This window comes from Mauremys reevesii, linkage group 1 (assembly GCF_016161935.1).
Source record: "Mauremys reevesii isolate NIE-2019 linkage group 1, ASM1616193v1, whole genome shotgun sequence".
Lineage (NCBI taxonomy): Eukaryota > Metazoa > Chordata > Testudines > Geoemydidae > Mauremys > Mauremys reevesii.
Genome location: NC_052623.1, coordinates 53,608,004 through 53,634,090, shown reverse-complemented (window position 1 = coordinate 53,634,090; position 26,087 = coordinate 53,608,004). Strand labels below are relative to the sequence as shown.

General features: G+C 42.6%; 1 protein-coding gene across 2 annotated transcripts in view; it reads right to left on the bottom strand.

The window, feature by feature from the left end:
* KL (klotho) overlaps positions 1 to 26,087 on the bottom strand; it is a 65,842-nt gene that overhangs the window by 3,491 nt on the left and 36,264 nt on the right. Inside the window, exons 3-5 of one of the 2 annotated variants that reach the window (XM_039530722.1) lie at positions 24,289 to 24,557; positions 19,917 to 21,033; positions 8,235 to 8,593 (exon numbers count right to left, since the gene is read on the bottom strand). In XM_039530722.1, coding sequence (XP_039386656.1) covers positions 8,256 to 8,593; positions 19,917 to 21,033; positions 24,289 to 24,557 — 1,724 coding nt within the window. In that variant the 3' untranslated portion in view covers positions 8,235 to 8,255. Of the gene's footprint in view, positions 1 to 8,234; positions 8,594 to 19,916; positions 21,034 to 24,288; positions 24,558 to 26,087 lie in introns of those variants that run through there. The other variant, XM_039530732.1, reaches the window with a different exon arrangement.

Here is a 26,087-nt window from a genome sequence, read left to right as displayed (position 1 = left end):
TGATGATGGAGTGTGAATGCCCCAAAGAAAATGTACATAAAATCCTGTTTCCCACCCTGACCACAGTAGGAATCAAACAATAGGAGAGAACTCTGGTGTGTTTCTGTGGTGTTTGTCTCTCTTTCTTGTGTACATATGCACAAACACACTCAACCAAACAATAACCAGCCCCACGCATGTGCATTCAGCCCCCAATTTATCCCTTCCACTTACATAGCTCAGATTCCTAACTAGCCTTACATGTGGTCTGTGTTTTGGGTGATGGCTCCTATTGTTTCAGCTCTCTAGACTATTCCATAAAAGGAGCTTAGCTGCTTTTTACATTATCCTAAATGATGGTTGGCTCTTGTGCCCATTCACTTCAATGCAGTTCCACCCAACGCCCACCATAACACCACAAATATGTTTATAGTGATCTTTCCCTTCCATTTTTTTAAAGGAAGCACTAGTTTTTAGTACTAGACTGGAAATAGATTCTAAGATGAAATGGTGTGAATTTGCTAGTCAAGAAGCACTTAAAACAGCATCCCTGTTTTTAGAGGCTAGGTGGGGACAGTCCCAGGAAAGTGAAGCAGCAGTCTGACATACTCCACAATAGTAACCCTATAGTTGTCCACAGCAAGAATTCACATTTCAGAAGCCAAAACAAACTAATTCAAGAAATATATTTCCAGCCATAATTTCACCACATTCCCAGATGGCTCCTTCCAACCCTGGGTAGCTTACTTAATGCAGCAAAAAACCTTTGGACAGCTTTATCATGACCATATCAACCAGCATCACCATCACAGCTGTCACCACACCAACATGCTAGCACACAGGTATTCACTATTACACTGTTGGCCTCCTTTGTCCTGAAAGACTTTTTGACAGGACCAAATGGGGATTTGAGACTAGATGATGCCATCACTGCTGTGGCTGGATTCTGAGCAATTCCTGAGATATGAAACTAAGGTTTCTGATATATTCTAATATGTCCATTTCCTCTAACCTTATTACTCCTTTTTCTTTTCATCCTGTGTCTTGGCTAAGCCAGTCAGCACAAATCTAGACTTGTAATGCTTTGCTATGTCCAGGCTGGCAAACTAATAGGTTTGCAGTGCGTTGTGCCTGTGGTTTGCCAACAGTTTACCAACTACACATATCAAAGAAAGAAGCAACTTTTCCCTTTCTTCCCCTCTTCCTCTCCTCTGTGCTACACCTCAGCTTTGTGTGCCTGACGAAACCAGACAGAACTGTCTCAGATGAAGCTGAGCACTATCACCTAAAACTGACATTTTCTTCTCCTTGGGAAAGGCATTTGTCACCTAAGAGACTTCAGACAAAATTGATCCCCTTTGAATGATTCCCTGCCTCTAAAGAGAATAATATGGTAGTTTGATAAAATTAAAATTTATAAAAAAAAATTGTTTTAAATAGTTTGACTCTTCCACTCCCACTATCTCCATTTCCTAACCTTCCTGCTGCCCACTTTATCCTTAGCTGCTTGGGAATGTTTTTTATATCTATCTATCTATCCACATACATACACACAGAGAAACTGTAGTGCCAAAAGCACTTTTATGTAGATAACAGTATATCTACAGTTACTCTAAGGCTTACACCAGCATAGATATGGCATAAAAAGGTAGGGCTGGAAGGGATCTCGAAAGGTCAATTAGTCCAGGCTCTTGCACTGAGGCAGGACCAAGTAAACTTAGACCATCCCTGCTAGGTGTTTGTCCAGCTTGTTCTTAATCTCCAATGATGGGAATTCCACAGCCTCCCTTGGAAACCTATTCCAGAGCTTAAATACCCTTATCGTTGGAAGGTTTTACCTAATATCTAAACTAAATTGCCATTTCTGTATATTAGACCAATGACTTCTAGTCCTACCTTCCATGAACATGAAGAACAATTGACCATCATCCTCTTTATAACAGCCCTTAACATATTTGAAGACTTATCAGGTCCCCTCTCAGTCTTCTTTTCTCAAGACTAAACATGCCCCGGTTTTTGTTTTGTTTTTTACATTTCCTCATATGTCAGGTTTTCTAAACCTTTTATCGTTTTGGTTGCTCTCCTCTGGACTCTCTCCAGTTGTCCACAACTTTCCTAAAATGTGGTGCCCAGAACTGAATACTGTACTTCAGCTGAGGCCTCGCCAGTGCTGAGTATAGGAAGCCAATTACCTCCCTTGTCCTAAATACAACATTCCTGTTTACACACCCCAGAATTACATTAGTCTTTTTTGCAACTGCATCACATTGTTGCCACATATTCACTTTGTGATCCACTATAACCCTCAGATCCTTTTCAGCAGGACTACCACCTAACCAGTTATTCCCCATTTTGGAGTTGTGCATTTGCTTTTTCCTTCCTGAGTGTAGCACTTTGCACCTGTTTTTATTGAATTTCCTCTAGTTGATTTCAGATCAATTCTCCAACTCATATTGAAAATATTGTATAGTACCGGACCCAGGACAGATTCATGCAGGACCCCATTAGGTACATCCTCCCAGTTTGACAGCATTTTTGGGGAAAAAATCACAGTACTAATCAACAGAGCTATGCTGGTATAAGTTTTAAATGTAGATGAGACCTAGTGTAGATGCAGCTATTCTGGATAAAAAGTGCTTTTGCCAATATAGATTATTCCAGTCTGACAAGCAAAATAAGCTATATAAGCAAAAGCACTTGTATGTCGGTATAACAGTATCTACAGCAGGGCTTTTGCTGCCAGAGCTATGTAGCAAAAAAAAAAAAAAAATTATAATGCGTCTGACATAGCTATGCCAGCAAAATTTATGGTTAGATCTGGGCTTAGTCATTGGCAATAACCCCCCCAAATACAAATTACTATTAATTTTGTGGCAGTAGAAAACTAACAAACAGATTAATTAAAAATTATGCTAAAAATCCTGCCACTAAAGCTTTACATAGAGCACTAAAAGGCCCATACCCTTTGTGTTGTAAACAGAAAACTGGCAGTTGTACAATTAAAATAAAGTTTGCAGTGTGTGATGTACAGTAAGTTTGATTCCATTTCTAAGGGAGGGCATTATGTCCCTCCTGGAGCTGCAAAGCAGGGGACTACAACTGCCATCAGGCCCTTCCCCACTAAACTTTCCTTTCCCCTGGTCAGGTAAGAAGGGGAAAGATCCTCCTGAACCAGGAGGTGGCCAAGCAGAAAACTGGAAAGAAACTAGAAGCAGGAACAGATGCAGAGCCGCACGTGGAACAGGCTGTGACTGCCGGACATTACAGCTGGGCAGGTCTGTGTGGAACTTACGGGGGACCAGCAACCGCTGGGCAGGGAGCCAGTGCGAGAAGCCCCAGTAAGAGACAATAAATGAGCCTGGCCTGGAAACCTGCAAGCACTTATCTGATAGAAATGAAGACTGGGCTGGAGATGGTACCCCAGGCACTAGGGCTGAAGAGCCCTGACTCTGGATTGGACTGCCCCTGGCACCCAAAGAAGAACTGCTATTGCTCACTTTGAACTGCAATTGCTGAAGCCTCTGTACCTAGGGTATCTGCAACCTGTCCCTTTCCTGCTATCCTTAGTAAAAACCTTTCCCTTAGCCATGAGTTTGAGTGGTTACTAGGACTCACCAGGTCTACTTCCTGCAAGGCCTCGCTGCTAAAGCACCTACAGTGCTTGCCTGTGAGATGTGGTACACTTGGAATGCTACTGGCACCCAAGGGGTTTGGGGTACAGAGTAACTCCAATAATAGCAACAACATAAATACAACATATACTGCATACATTTTGCAAATACTTTCTATTAGCATTCATTCTTTACAGCCTGCCCCGGGACATAAAAACAGCAGATTTCCACCTGTATCACAAAAATATAATTTCATATTTTACAACAGTGTTAGAGCTATAACTTTCAGTAAATTGGCAATAATGTACATTCTATTAGCACAGTTAAAAACAACATGAGCATATGCATTTCACACAGCCTATTAACACCTATTAACAGATGCAAAGGCTTGTTAATTTTCAAAACTAAAGTATTATGCTATGTTTAGATCTCACAATATTTTTATAATAGTGTTCTGTTGTTTAAAAATTAAAATCTCATTGCTGTCGAGTCATGGCAAAAGCTACTATCGATGCTCTCTTCACAGAAGAGTGTTAAATCACCATTTACAAATAAATATAGAACGTGAAAAAATGCCATCTGTACCACACCCTGATTACTGAGGAGGAGCTGAATCACTCTGCAGGAGCATAGTGCAAATGTTACGCAAGCCTTAGGGGAACGGTGTCCAATCTTGGACCATTGAAGGGCCATTTTGGCAATTTTCAAGGAGTCTGAGATCTGCTCCTAATGGCCATAAAATGAAGGAGACTGCTGAGTCTATACCCTGGCATGTGCTCAACCTGTAGTTTGCTTGGGCCATGTTAAAGGTGCGGAATTAATTCACTCAGAGTTATACAGTGTTCTGAAAAGGTAAAGCACTTTATAAGCACTAAGGTGTTATTTGGCCAAAAACTTTCCTTTGGTCACTCCTGTATTAATTAAAAAGAGATTGCTCAGTTTTAAAACAGCCTGCATATGGTACTAAAGTAGATAGGATATTGTGGGAAATATTTCTGCATATATTTATATTGAATCCATGAGGTCAGTGTTCTTCAGTGGTATTTAAAGTCAGTTTTGAAAGTAAGAGCACAAAAGGCTGTATTATTTCTACAGGTGCCGGCAGCATTATTGTATGGGATAATGTTTCTCTTAAGTCACTGAAATGAATCCCTGATTTACTTACACTAGATAGTCAGTAAGCACCATTTGAAAACTCAACATTTGCCACTCACTGACTACAGTATCACCTAATCTAAGTATTGGAAGAACCTGCAATGGTTGCAGATACTTAATCAGCTAATTTGTTTTAATGGTGCTCGGCCTCTACTGATTTCAGAGGTGGAAATTTTCACTGTGGTGATTTTTAAAATGGCACAGCATGATCGTCTGGCTGATCACACGCCAACCTAACCATGGAATTCTAAACAATCCTATACTTAGTCCAGTCCACACCAAACACATTTATCCTATTACTACTTGTGAGAAGCCTTTATACATTCTTACTACAACTGGTCCATCTTAAGTGTCTTGCTCTGTATAAATGCAGTTTAGGAATTAGGTTGTTGTTTTTTCTATGGCGCAGGTTTTATTACAAGTTGTTGTTTATTACAAGTGATTGGTGCAATCACTGATGTAGATAAATGGAACAGACATGTCCCCTGCCATCTTTTTGCTGCTCTATTTATATCCCCCTCGATGGGAATGCAGGTTTCAGGCATTCTCGCTTCGGGCCTCTCACTGCCCCCAACATTTCAAAATGTGGCTTTACAAATGACTAGCTCAAGATAGTAATGCATTCATCATACCAAGGTAGTGAACTAGCCGCATGTTAAATACACATTTTAAATAGCCAACCAATGGGGAAGAGAGTAGGAATATAAAATACTTGGTTTGGGTTAGGATTTTCAGAGGTGCTCAGCATATGCACACACACAATGCAGTCAGTGAGAGCTGCACATGCTCACCTACTCTAAAAATCAGGCCCAGTATTTATTATTCTAGCCTAGTTATAGCAAGGAAAACTAGCACATAGATATATTTGGCCATGTAGACATTAAATAGTGTCCTTTTCACCATCAGTTGAGTTTTCCACCTGACACCATGAAGTAAGCTATACATTAAATATATAAATAGGTGACTTTTTACAATGAAATCTATATAGCTCTTCATGTAGTCATCAAGAACCATCTTTTTGTATTACAGTCCATGCAGCACCATATGGCAGCAGGTAAACGTAGAAACAACACACAGTAAAGTTTGAAAATATATTCTCCTTCAGCAAACCTTCCCAGGCTAATATACATTTTCTATATTTTATCACCTACCCAGAATTTGTCACCTGAATCCTCATAGCAAAATATATATATATATATATAAGTGCAAATGGAGACTCTTGTAAGTCTGAAACTAAAATACAAACATATTAATCACTATGACTGAGCAATAATTATTTTCTATTTCTCTACATAACCTAAATAGGAAAGAAATGTAATCTAGTTTGCAAATGAAAGTAGGCATATTTCACATATAAATTTCAATTTACAGTAGATAAACATTCACATTCAATACAGCAACATCAGCTTCTGCTAGATAAACTACTTATAATTGACACAGAGCATATTAGATTAAAAAATCCTCTCCAGTGATGAACATAACTCACGTGGCAATATGGAAATAGAAGCATAAACGCATCTGAAGACAATGAAAGCACGGAGATAGAGAAAACAATCACTGTTCTGCATTATGCAGAGTGGGCTCCTAATATGCTGATTGGTAAGTCAGATTGGAAAAGCCCAAAGGCAATTTTGCCTGTCTCTAATTTCTATGATTCTATTAATAAACAGTGTTGCTTCTTTTTGCTAATTTATTCCACTGAGAGAGAAGGGAAAGTCGCTCAGACTTTCAATGGGATTTCTGGATCTGAGTGCTATCCAGGCCCGATCCAATTCCCATTACAACCCATGGAAAAGACTCCAATGGAAGTTGGGTCAAGCTCTTAGAGAATAAATAAGTGAGCTTCAGAAGCAAGGGGTGCAAGACTTAAATCTTTGGCAAACAAGGCAGCAGGTTGCCAGGCTAGAGGTGTGAAATTTAAATGCTTAAAGCAGTGGTCCCCAACCTTTTTCGTCTCCATGGATGACCGTGGCGGCGGACGAGCATCCACCAACAAGTGGCAACATCAATAGGCATCGCTGCCGAAATGCTGCCGAAAATCTGGATGACGCTGCTTGTCGGCTGCATTTCGGCGGATGCTCGTCTGCTGGCCAGTACACAGGTGCATTTAGATGCCCTCGGCGGGTGCCATGGCTCCCGCAGGCACCGTGTTGGGGACCCCTGGCTTAAATCCTCTAGACCCAACATAATTCAAACTCAAACAAATTGTTGGGGGAAGGTGCACAAGTAGGAGGAAAAGGTTCTGGTTACTAGGTGGTGGTATGGGACCACGCTGCATTTGCCCCCTGCACCCTCATAAGACATACACTTTCCTGCTTTCAAGCACAGCAAAGGTCAGTGCAGTTCTCCCATTTGTCAACTGGGAGCACCCCAGATCCTTCACAGGTACTACTCTCCCCCCTCACCAAACAAAATAAGACCCTTTAATCCTCTTTAACTCTCCCTCATCTCCAAGGCATGGAACCTACCCCCAGTGTTTAACTTGTAATGAAAGAGGTGCCGGGGCTCAAGCAATTAGGTGCCAGGGTTCAAGCAATTTTTTTATTTTTATAACTGATGCAGCAAGCCCAGAGGTGCCAGGGCTATGAACTACCAAGCCTGGAGGTGCTGGGGCTCAGCCCTGGCAAGCCCTGGCATAAATTAAACACTGCCTGCCCCCTTGCCAGGAACCACCTTTACTGCCCTCCAAACATGAGTCAATTCCCCTTGCTGCTGTTTCCCGATGGATTTGTCAGGTTAGACACAGCAAGGCGGAGCTGGGTCGCACTCCACAGCCTGGAGCCAGGGCAGTAGACTGGCAGGGTGACAGCACCAATAGAGACAGAGCAGGTAGGGAGTGTGGGACCAGCAGCCTGCTTTGCAGTTAAGTGATTTACCCAAAGTCACCAGCACAGCAGGGAAAAAGTTCCCCATCTCTTCACTCCCTGTCCTCGGCTGTAGCAAGAAGACTCTCCTTTCCCTTGTGGTACATATAGTTGTTGAGTCTCTGCTTTCCTGATAATTTAAATCATGTGTTTGTTTGGCATCAGGTGCCATAACACCTGGTTTGGGGAGATGGTTTCTTTTGTTTCTCATCAAACTTTCACCCTGAGAACTCTACATCTGTATTTTTCCACTACTATATGTCTTCAAGTAAAACCAAACCCAATTTACATCTAAGTTAATACCCTTGTTTGTGTCTCCACCATCAGGCTAATTGTAGGCCTTTTTAAAAAATACCTTTACCTGAGTGGAAAAAAACTGCCCAAATAAAGGGCATCAATCAAAGTTCTGAGAGAAATTTGATGACAACAATCAAGAATCTGTCATAAACCAGAAGTACTAAAACACAGAGAAGGATTTCAGGGCCCTATGTTCACAATCCATTTTCAACTTCAGTGCTTCACAGTACTATAAAGTGCAACTGGTTCCCTAGTATTGAAGTGATTGCAACCTTGTGTGCCGTTATTTCAGAATTCTCAAGGGAATGCAGATGAAGGACTGGCGAGTGCTGGATGTGAAGGGGCAGCACTATTTATACCTTCTTTCAACCCTCCTAGAGTAGTAAATAATGAAGAATACAGTAACAATAAAAGCAAAAAATATAAAAGATATAAAAGCTAATAAAGATTTTCTGGTTTGGAAAAGGTTGCATTCAGAGCACAAGACAAGCATTTCTGGGCACAGTCTATCAGGAATTTCTGAACTGGGAAAACCATTATTGTCAATTATTTCTCTGTAATGTTTCATGGAAGGCTTCGGCTCATACTGATTAGCAATGTAACGATAGAGGCCATATTTGGGAGCAGTCCTGTCATTAAAAGAATAGACAAAATATCCCCGTAGGTTGACATTATCCAAGGTGTATGCTGCAAAAGAAAACAAAGGGGAGGGGAAAGGAAAATAAATCAGTTATTAATTTATTTAAGAACAATGCTGTGTGCTACTGTATGTTGCTGAGGAAGTTCAGAGCCAAACCCAGATCTGAACTCATCTCCACAGAGAGAGAAGCTAGATATGCATACATACAGTACGAGATTATCATTAAAAAGTGAGCATTGGATGACAATTACGATACAGCGTGATCTGTGATTACCACACAGTTTTTCCTTTTAATTAAAATATATATGGTAACTCTGGGGTAATGGTTGGCCTATTAATGCAGGTATGGGTCTGTTTGTATAAAACAAACAAACAGTAATATACCCATGCACAGACATAAACTTATAGTATAACATATAACTTGTGTGGCCAATGAATACAACTTCATTCAAGGGAGTGAAACCTAGGGTCATGAAATACATCACACAATGCGGCCAGTGAAATTATCTTTTTAAAGGCATGAAAAAAGCAGTGCTTCCAAATGGCAAAAGGGGGGAGAGTCACATGAACCATTCCTGCCCATGGCACCAGGAGAGCATACACACTAACATGGGGGGAAGGGTGGAGTTGGAATAGTCAATGTAACCTTCCTCAATTGGTAAATCCTGCTCTATCCCATCAGAAATCATTCCAGGCCATGCTGTGTGTATCAACCCCATCGCCTCAAATTGCCCTGTGATTTTGGACTGAGGTGACCTGAGTCATTAACTGAGTCAGTAAGGTACTTAAGCACAAGTCTAGCTTTAAACACATGAGCAGACCCTCTGAAGTCAAGTTAGGCATGTGCTTAAGTACCTTGCTGAATCAGGACCTGTCAACCATGGACTATTCAGCTGACATCATCTCACAGTGTATCTTCAACTCACATAAGTAAAGTTGTGCATGTGCACAAGTGTTTGCAGGAGAAGGCTCTTACTGAAAAGTACAGGCTTCTTGGCAGCAGGCCGTGCAGTTGCAAGGAGAGTCAGCCTGGGGTGAGGGCACTAGCGGTAAATTGCCCCTTAGCACAGGTAGGGAATATCCAACAGCAAATATTGGGATCTGAGAGTGTATTTTTATATATAACTTTATTTACGGGCATTCAAAGATATTATCTGCCACAACTGGTGGTTCCTTCACACATTCCACTAGAATGACCAATAGTTACTCTTTTTCTTTGTTGTAAAGTCCTGTACTATCCAGGTACCTGTAGGCTGGAAGGCCCAGAGCCTCAAAGGTATTTAGTCACCTAACTCCCATTGGTTTCAAAGGGAGTTAGGCACCTTAATACCTTTGACCATCTGCACCAAAGCTTTTAAAGGTTGGCAACATGCAGCTTTTTGGCAGATGTCTCCCACTGCACACAGGGCCGGTGCAACCATTTAGGCGACCGCGGCACTGGCATTTGGGGGGGCGCCATTTTCTTTGGCAGCGACCGCAGCGGCCGGATCTTCAGCCGCCCCAGTCCCTGCCGGCATTTAGGCAGAGGGAGCTGCGGCAGGGGAGCGCGGGGAGGGCCGCCTGCAGCAAGTAAGAGGGGGGGCAGCATGCAGGGGAACTCCCCGCCCCAGCTCACCCCTGCCCCGCCTCCTCCCCGAGCACACCATGGCCACTTCACTTCTCCTGCCTCCCAGGCTTGCAGCGCCTAAGCTGATTGGCCCCTCAAGCCTGGAAGGTGGGAGAAGTGAACGTGTGCTTGGGTTGCTCGTGCGCGGAGCAGGGGTGAGCTGGAGCGAGGGGGTGCCTCAGGGCGGAGTGTGGGGGGTGGGGAGCTGCCGCAAGGGAGGCGCCTCAGGGCGGAAGGGGGGAGCTGCCCCGGGGGAGGGCACCTCAGGGCGGAAGGGGGGAGCTGCCACAGGGGGGGCGCCTCAGGGCGCGGGCATGGGGGGGGGGAGGGCGCAAGGTGGAAGTTTCGCCTAGGGTGTGAAATATCCTTGCACCAGCCCTGACTGCACAGTATGGCTTATACTTACAGCACTGTGCAAATTATTTTTATTTCAGGGTGGTGTAAAAACATTATATTGGGAGACGTGAGGTATTTAAAACTGGTCTTTTTGGATAACAAATTTAACTGTGCAACGTTACACAGAGTGGAAGACAAGTGCTTATTAATTTTGTAAATAAATCTAAATAAATAACTAAGCTCCTCCCTCCAAATCCTTGTGAGGGACAGAAGTAAGTTTTTTTGTTTCAGTTTCTCCATCAGTAAAATGGTGATACTAAGACAGAGAGGTTGAAGTACTTGCCCAAGTCACACAGTGCATGAGAACTGTGATAAGGAGTCAGGAATTCCTGGCTACAAGTCCTGTAAATTCCTGGCTCAGTCCACTAGATCATACTGCTCCCCAAAGGCAATGTTTATTTTTATGCCCATACACACAAAATGTAAAGGGAAAATATTTTCTTGTGCTATTTTTTCTGGCTCATATACCTGTGTGTTATTTCACGGAAGGTGAAGATGTAAGCTATGCAAAATTGTATACAGCATTCAGAACCTGCTATAAACATTGCGGGCACAAAACTGACATCTAACCCAGTTTCAGTCCTAAGGGAAAAAACTGAAAAGGAAGTAGATTCATTGCTGGTGCAAATGGAGGTTACCTACCTGTAACTGGTGGTATCTCGAGATGTGTGGACCAAGCAGTGTCTGTTGGTCTGCCTGCACCGTAGCTCTCCGCATGCACCGAACCAAGGGCATAAAAGGCAGCACAGAACATGTTCCTCCAAAAATGGTCAAATTTAAATTACTGCTCATGCCCCAGCATAAACCACAACTGTCTCAGCCAGTTGGGCACTATAAGGATGACTTGAGCCCTGTCTTGATGGATTTTCTATAGAACCTGTGGTATTAAAGGAAAGGGAGGTAAGGCATATCTCAGGTGATCCTTCTGTGATAGCAGCTCATTGTCTCCCATCGAGCACTTGCCATGGGGAAGTTTCTTGTTCACCTGTGGGACAAAAAGATTGCAGGACAGCATTTCCCATTGAGTGAAGACCTTGTTGAGAACTGAATTGTGAATCTTTCATTTGTGGTTCATGGAAAAATGTCTGGTGAGACTGTTCACTAGGTGAGAACTGGTAAGTTCTGCACCTCGGTAAGTGTACTGCTGAAAGGGTTTATGACGGCTGATGCACTTATTCCAGAGGTTGACTGCCTCTAAACCACGAGGGATCTTGTTCCCCCTGAAAAGGAACCAAGAGGAGGTTTATGGATAGGACTTGCCAGAAACTTAATCAGGTAGCTGCTGTGAATAACATCCAGTAACCCATTTGTCGGCAATTAGGGCCTTCCAGTTGCAGACAAATTGAGTAAGGCAGCCTCCAAAAATCTGAAGAGGGGAATGATGTGGCATCAATAAAGGGAAAGAGGTCTTGACAGTCCTATTAAAAGAAACTCTTTGGCTGAGGGTCAGAGTAAGATGCAGTGGTAGATGCTGCAGGGGCTGCATTCCTGGGATGATAAACCTTCGTCTTTTACAAGGTGGTTCCTGAGGACATTGATGCAAACAGGGCTTATACCCCTATACCCTTGTCTGTGATGTTTTCTCTTGGGGGTTGGGGTATAGATCCTAGCAAGCAAAGAATTGTGCTAAAGTCCTTGAGGGAGTGGAGAGATTCGTCTGTGTTCTTGTGGAACAGACTGATCCTATCAAAGGGCAGATCCTGGATGATACTCTGCATCTCTCTAGGAAAACCACAAGTCTCTCCCCATAACAACCTCTGGAGGCGTTGTCCGCAGCATTCACCATGACCTGGAGGGAAGTTCTGGCCACCAATTTGCCCTCATCAATTAAGGACTGAAAGTGGGCTCTATCCTTTTCCGGGACCTTGTCCTTTAAATTTAGAAACAGCATAATTGGTAAAATCATATTTGGCTATGAGGTCCTGATAGTTTGAGATCCTGAACTGGAGGGAGGTGGAAGAGAGGACTTTTCTTCCCAGAAGATCAAGCTACTTCTGTACCTTATCAGAGGGAGTAGCCATTGGTCCTTGCTGCCTGGATCTCTTGGTAGCATTTGGTAGCTTAGGCAATGGGTGTGAGAATAAAAACTCTCCCCTTTTGGACTGAACAAAGTCCTTTATGGGATGGCAGAACAAGAGGCAGGGGGGGTGCCATGCCATCTTTCCTGGGTCTATAATGGCCTCGTTGATTGGGAGGGCCACCCAAATGGGACCAGAAGGCTGCAAAATGTCCAGCAATCTGTGTGAGGCCACTGAACTTCCTCAAGTTTTATCTGCAGCTTAGAAGCCATGCTGTGCATGAGCTACTGATGTTGCCTGAAGTCATCAGGCAGCGATGGAGAAAATGAAGTTACTGCCTCATCCAGTGAAGACTATAAAATCACCCCTGGAATTGTCGGAACCGGCGGATCTGGCGTTCTACCAAATACTGCGATGGGGCCGGTTGGTGTTGGCGGGGCAATGGTAAATATGGCTCATGTACCGAATCCCATGTGTCTACGGTAGGTGTCCTATGGCCCCCAGTAGTGCCAGTAGATGGGATCAACTGGCAGGGTAGGACCCCATGGCATAAAGTACCACTGGTCCCATAGCCAGTCATATCTGGCCAGGACCCTGATCTTCTACAACTGCTGTCCAGGGCCACCTCTACCTGGTACCACAGAGACTCCTGGGGAGCTTCAAACTCATCAGAAAAAAAGTCTGGATCCTGGACTACTGGCAGAACCGACAGTACTGATGGCTACATAACTAGCCTGGCAAGCGGGATGGGAGAATGACTCTGCATCCTTGGGGTAGCCTCTTCCTCTGGAGGAATAATGTCCAGGAACAGAAATGGTCCTGTTAGGAGGGGTGAATGAGGATGGGGAGAGCAAAAATATCCTCCAGGGAGATGTAGGTCTCAGATCACCCTGGGTGTGGGGAGAGTCCATTGGTGGAGAAGTCAGATCCATCAGCGGCTGTGTTGTTATAGGCACCATGTCAGCTCTAGATATGGATGGGAGCACCAGAGGCTGTTTGTCTTTAGCCTTAGCCATCAGAACTGGTGCCAGAACCAGGGTCTATAGCCTTGCACATCACTTTCTCTTGCTGAGGAGATTTATTCAGGCCTAAGTTCTTAGCGCCTGTGTGTGCAGGCTCTCCCAACTTTGATGGGGTTGGAGAAGGATCCTTTCTCTTCAGGGCTGGCTTCAATGAAGATGGTTTGTCCCTATGCTTATGAGAGTGCCCCTTACCGTCATGGGAAGCCTTCTCTTTAGGCTTAAAAGACTTAGCTTCCATTCCTGAGCTCGTGCCCAGAGGTGTGCTGCCTGCTTGATGAGTTTGATATACTTGGGGGGTGGTCTCCGACCAAATCTGATTGGAATCTCATTGTCTTCTCCATCAAACCTCAGTCCCTGAATCTTATAACTTCTGGGGGAAAGGAGCAGCAGATACAGCTCTTGGCTTAGATGTGAGCCTCATCCTGGCAGTAGAAGCAGTGTTGATCTTCATCACTCACAGCAAAGGAGTGAGGGAAGGAAACACAGTTCTTGACCCTTGGGCATAATCTCAGCCTTCTCAGGAGAGAAAAATTCCCCCAAGGTGGGAACAAGAAAGGGGAAAACAACAATCTAACTACACGGTACCAGAAATATACGATATATTTACAGCAATGACGCAGCAGAAAGGTGCTAAGGACACCGAGGATTCTGACTCAGACTATGCAGCAGTAAGACGGAAGTGAAGAGGCATCAGCCTGCACCACCTGTTATGCCCTCAGTTCGGAGCATGAGGAGAGCTACAGTGCATGTGCGGACCAATGGACACTGCTTGCAAAAAAAAGTCCAGCCTCAGGCACAGACTGTGCATGCATATCCACTTGTGGAATACACATAGGGACCATCACTCAAAGAAGAACATATCTCTGTTGACTTCATTGAAACCAGAGATAAATGTGCTCTATTACATCTAATGGACACCTGAGAGTGGATTTTCTGAGTAATGCAGAAAGCAGGATTTGTCTTAATTATTTCAGAGAGCTAGAAGTAGGTATGGACCCAAACCAAAATCCTTGCTTTAAATACTCCAGTACTTTGAGAAAAATTCAGGCTGGATCTAAATTTGATTCCAGACCCATATTTTGCAGCTGCATTCTATCCCTATAGTGGGCCAAATCAAATATGCAAATCCCAACACCCCACAAACTTTGGGATCTAGGTGCAACTTTTCTGCACCCTAGTTAGGTGTAAATTGGCCAGGGGGAAGATTTGGGATTTGAAATCAATGAGCCACAAAAAGGCAGAAATCTGTTCTAGATGGTGGAAACAGTGTAGGACAGAATTTACTGTCCAATACAAAGATCTATGGGGTGTGGGGGAAATCACAAACATTCTACCACATAGGATAGGGGTAGGCAACCTATGGCACGCGTGCTGAAGGTGGCACGCAAGCTGATTTTCAGTGGCACTCGCGCTGCCCAGGTCCTGGCCACTGGTCCAAGGGGCTCTGCATTTTAATTTAATTTTAAATGAAGCATCTTAAACATTTTAAAAACCTTATTTACTTTACATACAACAATAGTTTAGTTATATATTATAGACTCATAGAAATACACCTTCTAAAAACGTTAAAATGTATTACTGGCAAATGAAACCTTAAATTAGAGTGAATAAATGAAGATTCGGCACATCACTTCTGAAAGGTTGCCGACTCCTGATATAGGAAAAGCAGGGGATGGCTGCAGAAAACAAAGAGGCTAATATTCAAATAATAAGTGAAAGAAGACTGTGGATGAATATTGATGAGGAAACCTTGTCCTGAATTCTGAAATGGAAAGCAAGCCAAGAAAGATTACTGAGAATTGGGTTGATGTATTCCCACTCTTGGATATAAGTAAGTAGAGCTCTGCAAATCCACAGATATTTGCTTCATATCCATGGACTATTTTTGCAGATATTGGATCGGATGCGGATACAAAAGGGCTCTACCAACGTGTGCTGCTGCCGCCACTGCTCAAGCCCCCTAAGCAGCATGCGATGCTATGCCTCTTACCCCAAGCCCCCATGCCGCCCCTTACCCTCAGTCTCTGCCCTCCCACCGTCTCTTGCCCCCCTGCCCCACCCAACTTGCTCATCTCCGCCCGCAAGCTCCCCCTCCCCCCCGGTCACTAGCCCTTAGGGCTTTTAAAATGATGGGGCCTGGCGGGCGGAGTGGGGCAAGTGCCTGTGCCTCAAGCCTGCTCCCTGGTAGTAGGGGGGGTATTGCAGACTGCAGGCCCCATAAACCCCTAATCTGCCTCTGGCCCCCTTGTCCCTGGTTCCAGCACCCCTGACCTCCTACCATCCAATAGGGAATTCGCTTGGCAGCTTCCCTATACCCAGCATGTGGCTCCCGCTCTGCATTTTGCATCCCAGTGGTGATGGATCTCAAAGGTGGGCAAGCAGCTGGCTGCAGCTCATAACCTATGAGTCACATAGGCTATGAGCTGCAGACCGCTGCTTCCCCACCTTTGAGATCCTACTTCCAGAGAAGGTGGAACTTGAGTACAAACCTCTCATGCCTTATGCGAGGCTTGCTGTATCTCCATATAACTGTGCAAGGGGGAACATACAACCTAGAAACCTATATAATGCAGCAACCACACCACCACATCTCATCTGTCTAAGGGAAATAAAATCACTGGAAATATCCCAGGCATGTAGCTCTTGGAGGCATGATCTGGTGCAATATTTGTTATGTTTTGTGCTGCCTGTACAAGAGTATTCTCCATCCTGATGTGCCGTTCACAGGCTGCACTGTGTCACTCCTTCCAAACACAAACACAGCTGTGTCCTTCAGTGATCACCAGGAGGTGCTGGCCCATTTACAGTGGTGAGCCTCTGATATAGGAGGCTGGCAGGGGTCAAGGGAATCCACTGGAAATAGTAAAGGTTTAATTGCGGTGGGACAACTTTGAACATATAAAAGAGCAGGACAAATGGAGCAGTATTTCATTTAGCTGAGAGGGGAAAAAGCTATTTCTGAAACACTGCAATTGTCTGATTAATTTGGTTACTTTACCTATAGCAGATATTTTAGAATACCGTATCTGAAATAAAAAATATTTTGCTTTTTACTCAGATCAATAGCAATAATATTCTTTTCTAGTTGATACAACAAGATCAAACCAAAGGCCAATTTGGCAACTTCCTAGGAACCAGAACCCATGGTGCATAGAAAGGGAGAAAATGAAGTCTCCCTCACTATTGATACGTGGGCATGGCCAACAGACCCTACAAATCTCCTTATGCAATCTATTTTGAGTCATACTTCTTCACAGATCACGGCTCCTTATTTAAAATGAGGTTAGCCACAGACTTCCTATTAGAAATCTATGGGCTGAATTTGGATCATGAGATGTATCTTATCCACCCTGAGATACAGAGGCAGTAATTTAGCTAAAAAAAAATGCTTAGTAGATAGATGACTAGTTTCTGGATTGATTTCTATCATCAAGCCTATTCAATAGTGCAAAATTTAGCCTTGTAAATTTATTTCCAGGTTCCAGGCACTAGACTAAGCAACCCAAACATATGGAAGAAAACAATAAACACTACAAACCACAAAAATCACAATTTAAATGTAAGAAGCGTCTTCCAGTTTTCTAAGCACAGGACTGAGGCTAGTAACTCCTGAATTCTCATCCTGGCTCTGAGAATAACACTTTCTGTGACCTTGGGCAAGGTGCTTAACCCCTTTGTCCTAGTTTCCCCATCTGTAAAATAAGGTAGCAATATTTACCTGCCCTCTCAGAGGGCTGTTATGAGAATTAATTAGCTCTGTTTGTAAAGCGCTGAGGATTAAATAATGCTACGTAAGTGGTAAGTATGATTATTTATTTGGCAGAGATGTGCTTACACATAGTACAAGACACATACAAACACAGCCCCTACCACAAGAATCTTAGGGCCAGATTTTTAAAAGTATTTAGATGCCTAGTAGACTTTTCAAAATCATTTCTAGGCTAAATGCACAGAAGAAATTAGGCACTAGAACAGGGACTTAGGCACCTAGGTCCTTCTGTGCATTCATGCCTAGGTGCCTAAAACGCATTGATTTCAATGGATATTAGGTGCGTAGATGCTTTTAAAAATCCCAGTAGGCACCTAAATATCTTTAAAAATCTGGTCCCTACCTCATGGAAGCACCAAGAGTTTTGGAGGCATCTGAATGTGGGAAGAGTAAAGTTACATCTACACTGCAATCAGCATGGACTTCAGTGACATCTAGCCGTCCAAATGAGTACCCAGGGTCCCAGGTAGGCTCCTGCATGATGAAGCCCATTCTGCTGTGGATTCACTGCAGCTAATACACACACTAGCTACATTAAAAGCTAGTTCAGGTATGTCTAAACATGGTGCAATCACACCTCCTACTGTAGTGCAAACATACCCCAAGAGTTCATTTCAAGTGTATGGACAGTGTGGAAGAAAACATGCGGCTCATAGACTTTAAGGTCAGAAGGAACCATCATGGTCATCTAGCCTGATCTCCTGCACATTGCAGGCCACAGAACCTTACCCATCCACTCCTGAAATAGACCCTCTAACCTCTGACTTAGTGACTGAAGTCCTCAAATCATGGTTTAAAGACTTCAAGCTACAGAGAATTCACCATTTACACTAGTTTAAACCTGCACGTGACCCATACCCCATACTGCAGAGGAAGGCGAACCCCACCCCCACCCCGGATCTCTGCCAATTTGACTTGGGGGGCGGGAGGGGGAGGAAATTCCTTCCCAACCCCAAATATGGCAATCAGTTAAGACCCTGAGAATGTGAGCAAGACCCACCAAGCAGATACCTGGGAAAGCAATCTCTGCAGTAACTCAGAGCCCTTACAATCTAGTGTCCCACCTCCGGCCATTGAGGATTTTTGCTACTGGCAGTCATTGATGGGCCACATGCTATTGTAGGCAGTACCATCATACCATCTCCTTCATAAGCTTAAGCTCAATCTTGAAGCCAGTTAGTTTTTCTGCCTCCACTTCTCTCTTAGGGTAGATGTGTGAAAGCAAGTGTAAGGTCTTGATGGCAAGGGCAAGTTTTAACTTGATACAGAGAGCAAGGGGAGCTAGAGCAGAGATGTGAAAATGGGGCTTGCGTGTTGTGACTGGAAAGATAATGTGTGTTCTGGATGGGCAGTGGGAGTGATACCCAGGGGCAGCTCTAGGCACCAGCAAAACAAGCTGGTGCCTAGGGCGGCAAAATCTAGGGGGCGTCCCCTGCGGCCGGGGGGGGCGGCAGGCTGTGCCGGCGGACCTGCCGCAGTCATGCTTGCGGGAGGTCCACCGGAGCCCCGGGACGACTGGACCTGCCGCAGGCATGACTGCGGAGGGGGCGCTCGTCCCGCGGCTCGTCTGGACCTCCCGCAGGCATGACTGCGGCAGCTCAAGCGGAGCCGCCGGACCCATGAACCGTCCGCAGCCGCGGGAGGTCCAGCCGAGCCACGCGGGACCAGCGGTCCCTCTGCAGTCATGCCCGCGGGAGGTCCGCTGCTCCCGTGGCTCCGGGGCGCCTCCCGCGCATGACTGCTTGGGGCGGCCAAAAACGTAGAGCCCCCCTTGGTGATACCCTACATGACACAATCACGTGAAGAAATAAGGGAATGCGCAAGTGTTTTAGCCAGCAGAAAAAACAGGACGGATTGAATTTTTATAAATTGTGAAAGACGTAGTGGCAAGACTTGGTGATGGCCTAAATGGGCAGGGAGAAGGAGGAGGAATTAAAAGTGACCCCCAGCTTGGAAGCATGAATGACAGGCAGGATGATGGTGTTGTCAGAAACCACAGAGAAAGTATTAAGAGTTTGGTTTTCGCCGTGCTTATCTTGAATTGGAGACAGGCCACCCAAGATGATGTGCTGGAGAGATGGTCAGATATGTAGCACTGGTCAGAAATAGTACGCAGAGGTAGACTCGTGAATTGGTGTGAGGAGAGGACATCACCCATGAACAAAGTGTAGGGAGAAAAGGAAGGGACTGTGGACTGAGGCCTGTGGTACTCAAACAGAGAGGGGGAAGAGGAAGAAGCACCAAAAGAGATGATGAAAGGAGCAGTCGAGGGGTGGGGAGGAAAGGAGGAATCTCGTGAGCAGATTTTGAAGCTATCCACACCAGTTACTTTAAGATATATTTTTCCTCTTCTGCTTTATTAAGAACATGTGGAAGTAGATCTGACTTCCTACTGCTTAACAACAACAATGGATTTATGTACCATAGAATAAGTTATCCATTATAAACTATAGCATAACTACATTAGATGCTGTTAGATGCCAATTTTTTTTCAATCATACGCTATGCCAAAATTTATGCTAGTACTTTCAGTGTATAAACTTTGCATGGATTCCTTACCTTTTAAAGCTTCATTGATATAATTTTGTATGTAATATACTCTCAGTTTATCTTGAACCATATTCTGATCATCATCAATTCCATTGGCTGTAATATAAACAGGGACATCCCCATACTTGGATTTAACCCACTTGAGCATTTTGCGCAGTCCCCAGGGCACCACTGCGGCTCTGCTTGGGGAGTTCAGCCATGTGATGTCTTTTATCATTTGAACTTGAAGATAGTGATCATACTTCAGTGCATCTTCTTTTTCCCAGTCCACAAGAATAGTAGTGTAATGACTTAAGGCTAAAAAATCAAATGAGCCTTGGATTAATTTCTTTTCTTCTTCAGAGAAATAAGGCAAGTGGAAATTGTATAAATCAATGCTGTTTCTTTGGTGAAGCCATTCTCTCATCACATGTGGATAGTCACCGTTCCCAAAGATGGGCTCAGCAAGCCAGCCAATGTCAAATTCTAGAACTCTATCAGCAACTTCTTGGTCATTTTTGGAAAAAGGACAGGCTGGCTCTACCCAATCAGCTTGCAGAGCTATAGATATTTTACCTTTCTGAGATCTTCTAAATTCTTTGTCATACAGGTGCCAGGCTTTAGCATGGGCTTTCAACAGATTATGCCCTGCAGAGTATGTCAGGTTCCTCACATAGGGTTCATTCATTGTAATCCAAAATTTGACATGGTGGCCAAGACTTTTGAAGCAGAGCTTGGCATACTCAACAAAGGCTTGAACAGTCTCTGGGTTCTCCCAGGCTCCATATTTGGCTAGAACAACAGGAAGCCCTTGGTTCTCAGCCATAGGTTGCCACAAAGCTACAACAGGAGTTATATTAACTCTGAGAAGTTCACTAACAAAACACTGATAATAGTGCAGGAATGTGTGGTTGATTTGAGACAGGTTACCCAAAGGGAGAATCAAAGACCATTTCAGTGAAAAATGAAAATGTGTGACATGCATTTCCTGCAGCAGCGAGATCTGGAGCCTGATGGCAGCAAAGTCAACACAATGACGCTTACGTTTTGGGGTAGCAACTCCATCAACTTTAATAAGCTTCTTAGTGTGGTGAACATCCCACACGTATACATTAGTGTCAAGGAATTGGGTGGGGGTTGTGTCTACCTAAGAAGGGAAAAGAAACACACAAAATTCAATTTGTCAGTTCTGATTACATAGAAAATTCATATCCATCAGACAAGGTTTATTAAAAGATAATCACAAGTAGAATATTTCTTTTAATTGATGCTGCCTCCTAAGATGAACACCTTTTTCCTTTTAGCATCTCCCTCATACATCTCTGATGCTATCTCTGACTCATATGAATGAATGCATCTTAATATTGTGAGGTCCAGAAAATGACAAATATATATAGCACCTTCACCCGACTTTTATAAAAGGCAATGTACTAGCGTATGCCTTCTGTTTACACTCTCCCCACAATGTTCAGCTCTGTGAGGGAAATCGGGCTGCTCAGGGACAAAAGAGCAAATCCAGAGAAGGAGAATACAGCTACGTCTGTACTAATTTTTAAAATAATTTCTTAAAAGTTTAAAAGGCTATATTTTAGGTCTATTTGTACACTATACATTACCATAAATAAGCCTTCCTTTTTCCTGTAAGGTGGAACAAAATAAATAATAAATGAAACATGAAGAAGAATTAAACAGTTTCCTTATTTGAACCTGTGCTAAAAGAGAAATATGTCTCTGAGCTTGAGTTTCAGCATGAATACAATTGACAGGTAAGAATTTTGCTTCTTGCTAAAGAAATGTCCTTTAACTGCACTAGCATAATGAACTAAAAAGTGTCATTCCTTTACTTTTACGACATTAAATTGGTTAAAATAGCATGCTGTTGATTTCTGAGTCATATTTTTGCTTTGACATCAGAGTTATGGCAATGTGCATCACTCCAACAATAAGCAAATTTTCCATGAATCTTTTGGGCCAGAGAGCTGGGGAACACCTGCATTACCCAATCAATGAGAGTCATACAACATCACATCTTCATTTTTTCATAAATACCATGATCATAAAAAGGACTCTAAAGGGAGGGAAAGAGTTACTTAGAAGATTTTATTATGTGTATTGTCTTCTTCTCCTTCCTAGTCCAGTTTACCTTTCAAAGGAAATACCCAAACTATAAGACACAGTTCCTACATATACATCTGCCTATGTCCACTAATTTTCTCCTTAAATTAACCCTCTAAGCCTAAGTTTCCCTGTCGGACCTTTTGTTTCAAAAGCAGGATCAGCCTAAACCCACTGTTGAGCCTGTAACTGAGACTGTAGAATTGTGCAGAGCAGCTGCAGATCACTTGCTGTTTTCTCTGGAGAGGTCAGTGTTGTGCTTACAGAGGAAAGCAATAAAAAACAGCATGTCAGAGGGAAATTGCTTTTCTGGAGAATTGTCCCTTGTAGATTACTAAAGCATGCATTTCTACTAATACTGTGGGAATGCTGTCAGAAATGTTTTTCCGCTGTGATGCATCTACAAATCATTCTACCTCAGCCTTACAGCACAAAATGTTTGAATATCCTTTTGAAGTGAAAATATCCAGAGTTTGAAGGTGTTTTTTTAAGTGTCTTGAACTAACAGACTCAGTAACTTTACAGCTGTTATTGATCCCAAAGGTAACAGTGCCATTTCCAGTCTGAACTTATTTGGGACCAGAAGGACAATGATTGCTCAATTTTCTTAAAAATCAATGCATCAGGTAAGGAGGTTGCAATGTTTCTCAATAGTGTGAAGTTAGAGCTTACCTTTAGGGTATGAAACAAAACAAAACCAAAAAAACCTATGCTCCAGCTCCTAGGTGCTGGAACTAGGGGTGGTTCTGCACCCCCTGGCTTGAAGTGGGATCCATTAAATACAGGGCTTACAGTTGGTTCAATGGCTCTCAGCACTCCCATGATAAAAATTCTTCCAGCACCCCTGCTCTAGCCTTCAGAAAATTTCTGTCTTTGTGGAAAATCTAATTTAAAAATTTTGCTCTTGGATCCAATCTCAGAGCTGAATTTTACATTACACCATTATTGTGGCTACAGAAGCCCTAAAGACAAAACAGAATCTGAGAATTATACAGTCATATTTTCAAAGAGACCACAACCTGTCTATAATTTTGGCGTGTGAAATGAAGGCTTTAATCGTGAAGGGTTGTCAGAGGTAACAGATCTAGCTGGAGAAAAAAAGTGAAAGCTAAGAAGAGGGTCTCAGAGAGGTTGGTTGCTACAAGGGGGCAGTGATGCAGCAGAGACAGAGGCAACACTGCACTGCCTGGCAAGTGAGGAGCACAGCAGAATTGTCCATTCCTGATTCAGTGGTATTTTCCTGTATACTTTCTGCTTTTTTTTTAGCACATAATGCCACTAACAATGATGCTGTAGTGCATATACAGAAAACACGAACACATTAGGAACAGAACTGAGCAAATAATAGAGTTTTCAGTTTGGGCGCTAACCAAAAAAAACCCAAACCTACCGGGGGGTGGGTGGGCGGGGGCAGGAGCCTGGTTCAATTCAGAGCAAAACAAATTTTTTCAAAAATAAAAAAAAAATCCAACCCCCCAAAGCCTCCCCAAAAAACCTCTTAGTTTGACTTTAAACAATTTATTTTTGTGGGTTTTTTTCAATTTGTTTTCGTCATTTTCAGGTGTTTTTTTTTAATTGGGCAAATTTGAAAACAAGATTCCATTTTGAAACAAAAAGTTAAAATGAATGATTCAATATGGTTGAACCAAAACATTTTAACTTTTTTGAATTTTTTTTCTGTTTTTGGTGTCTGTGTGGGGCAAACTATTCACCAGATTTGACCCAGATTTGCAAATAGTTTCACAGCCCTGAAAAATGCATTTTTCTGTAAAATTCCTAATTGCCAAAAAAAAAAAGTTCACCCAGCTCTAATTAGGAATGGCCTTTAGAAAAACATGAGTAATGATGGTTTTGTGACTTTTAACATTTCCAAATACAAGGGTATATTTAAACAAATTTCTTGCCATTAAAAGGAATAGATTTGGATCACAACAACCAAATATGCTGCTGTTAAAATTATGGAGCTAAAAATGCCACTTGCAATATTTGCCATTTTCATATATTAGTATCTTTGTGTGGAAGTGTTGAACTTAGTAGATAATGATCTTCCAAAATGATATTTAAATTTGGATCCACTTTCATGGTCACATTTAGGATGCCTGGAGAAAGCTGGGAAGATATTCTGTAAAATGTGCAGCTTTAATAAATTGGTACTCCCACTACATCATTATGGTAACAGACCTTATATCATCCAAGTAAAAATGATTATATACTTGCACAATAAAATTATTATATTCTTAAAGAACAATTTGGTTGGAGCATCTATTGACTTTGTCATCAGACTTACCTGAATGTAGTTATCAACAATTCCCCAAGCAAAGTCACAGGGAAACTTCCCATCTATGGGTTGATTCTCAGGCAAAGGCGGGAAACCATTTCTCTCTATTAGCTTTTGGTAGAACAAAGCTGAAGACTTTGGCAAAAACTTCTTGTCATGGCTTTGAAAATCAACATAAAATAATCCACGTCTAATGCTGTATCCTCTATGCCATTCAAAGCCATCCATGAGGGACCAAACGGTGTACCCAAAGACATCAACTTCATCATATCTGATGGCTGAGAGGAAAAAAAGCAAGATGACCTCATATTGCTCATTTTTTCCAGATAGAGTATACCATTTAAAAAACTATTCTAGTATTTGAGCATTAGAACAATGCAGTAGGATAAATAAATAAGGCTTGATTCAAATTCCATTTAGTGGAAGTCCTTCAATTGACTTCAATGGGCTTTGGATCCAACTCTTACAGTTTACATCCAAGAAGTTATATAGAAACAAAAAAGTTACCCTGAGGAAATTATCATGAAAAATTTAAACACAACTTTTTGGTGTTCTTAGGGATTTGCATTAACTATCCAGGCAATGCAGGTGGCAGTGATAAGGCTGATGAGACTTTACTCATTTGACTTTACAGACGCCCTCACATCTGTTATGAGAATACCATTTTCTGGTATAAATATCTGGCATTTATTAACCCTCATACCTAAAATAGGTTGAAAGCCTGTTACAGATATAAGGGTCGTACCAGTATTATTATTGTTGTGACAAGTTCCACTCCGTGATTTAATCTGAGGTTTACAAATGGTTTGCATTTCTATAGACATTAAACACTTAGAATCGGCAAAAATGTTCTTAGAGAGGGTCCTGATTCAACAAAGCCCTTAAGTGTGTGTTTAATTTTAAGCACATACTTAAATCAATTCCTATTTAGCAAAGCATTTAAGCACATTTTAAAGTGCTTTGTTAAATTGGGGCCTGTATCAGTATCCAGCACAATTTAGCTTTATCGCCCACCACCATATGTAAACACAAATTGGATACCTATTGAACTTAACATTACCCAGCCTAGTTACACTGCCAACATTTTACACAATCAAATGTCAAAGTGTTCATATTTCCTAGTTTTATTAATGCATCTCATTACAATCAGATATGAGGGACTAAACTGATTCTTGATGTAGCACTGTTTGAACCAAATAAAACAATGGAATTATAAAAGAGCTGAATTTGTCTGTCTCTTTAATTTGCCATGATAAACTCGTGAAGAAACTGGAATATTTCTTACCCTAAAGCAGGGGTCAGCAACCTTTCAGAAGTGGTGTGCCGAGTCTTCATTTATTCTCTTTAATTTAAGGTTTTGCGTGCCAATAATACATTTTAAAACTTTTTAGAAGGTCTCTTTCTATAAGTCTATAATATATACGTAAACTATCATTGTATGTAAAGTAAATAAGGTTTCAGAATGTTTAAGAAGCTTCATTTAAAATTAAATTAAAATGCAGAGCCCCCCGGGCTGGTGGCCAGGACCTGGGCAGTGTGAGTGCCACTGAAAATCAGCTCATGTGCCGCCTTCGGCACCCATGCCATAGGTTGCCTACCCCTGCCCTAAAGATTAGTTCTTTTCTGTTTGGCAAATATTGATTTTTTTTTTAAAAGCCCTCCACATTCACACAACACTTGCTGTTCTAACAGAGTAAAAGTCAGGATGGATTCACATTGTTAACTAGCATCAGCAAAAATTTCTCTTAGACTAGCATTACACTCCTGCTGCAAGTCAGCAGAGAGAGCTTCTGCATTGTTTTTTGGGC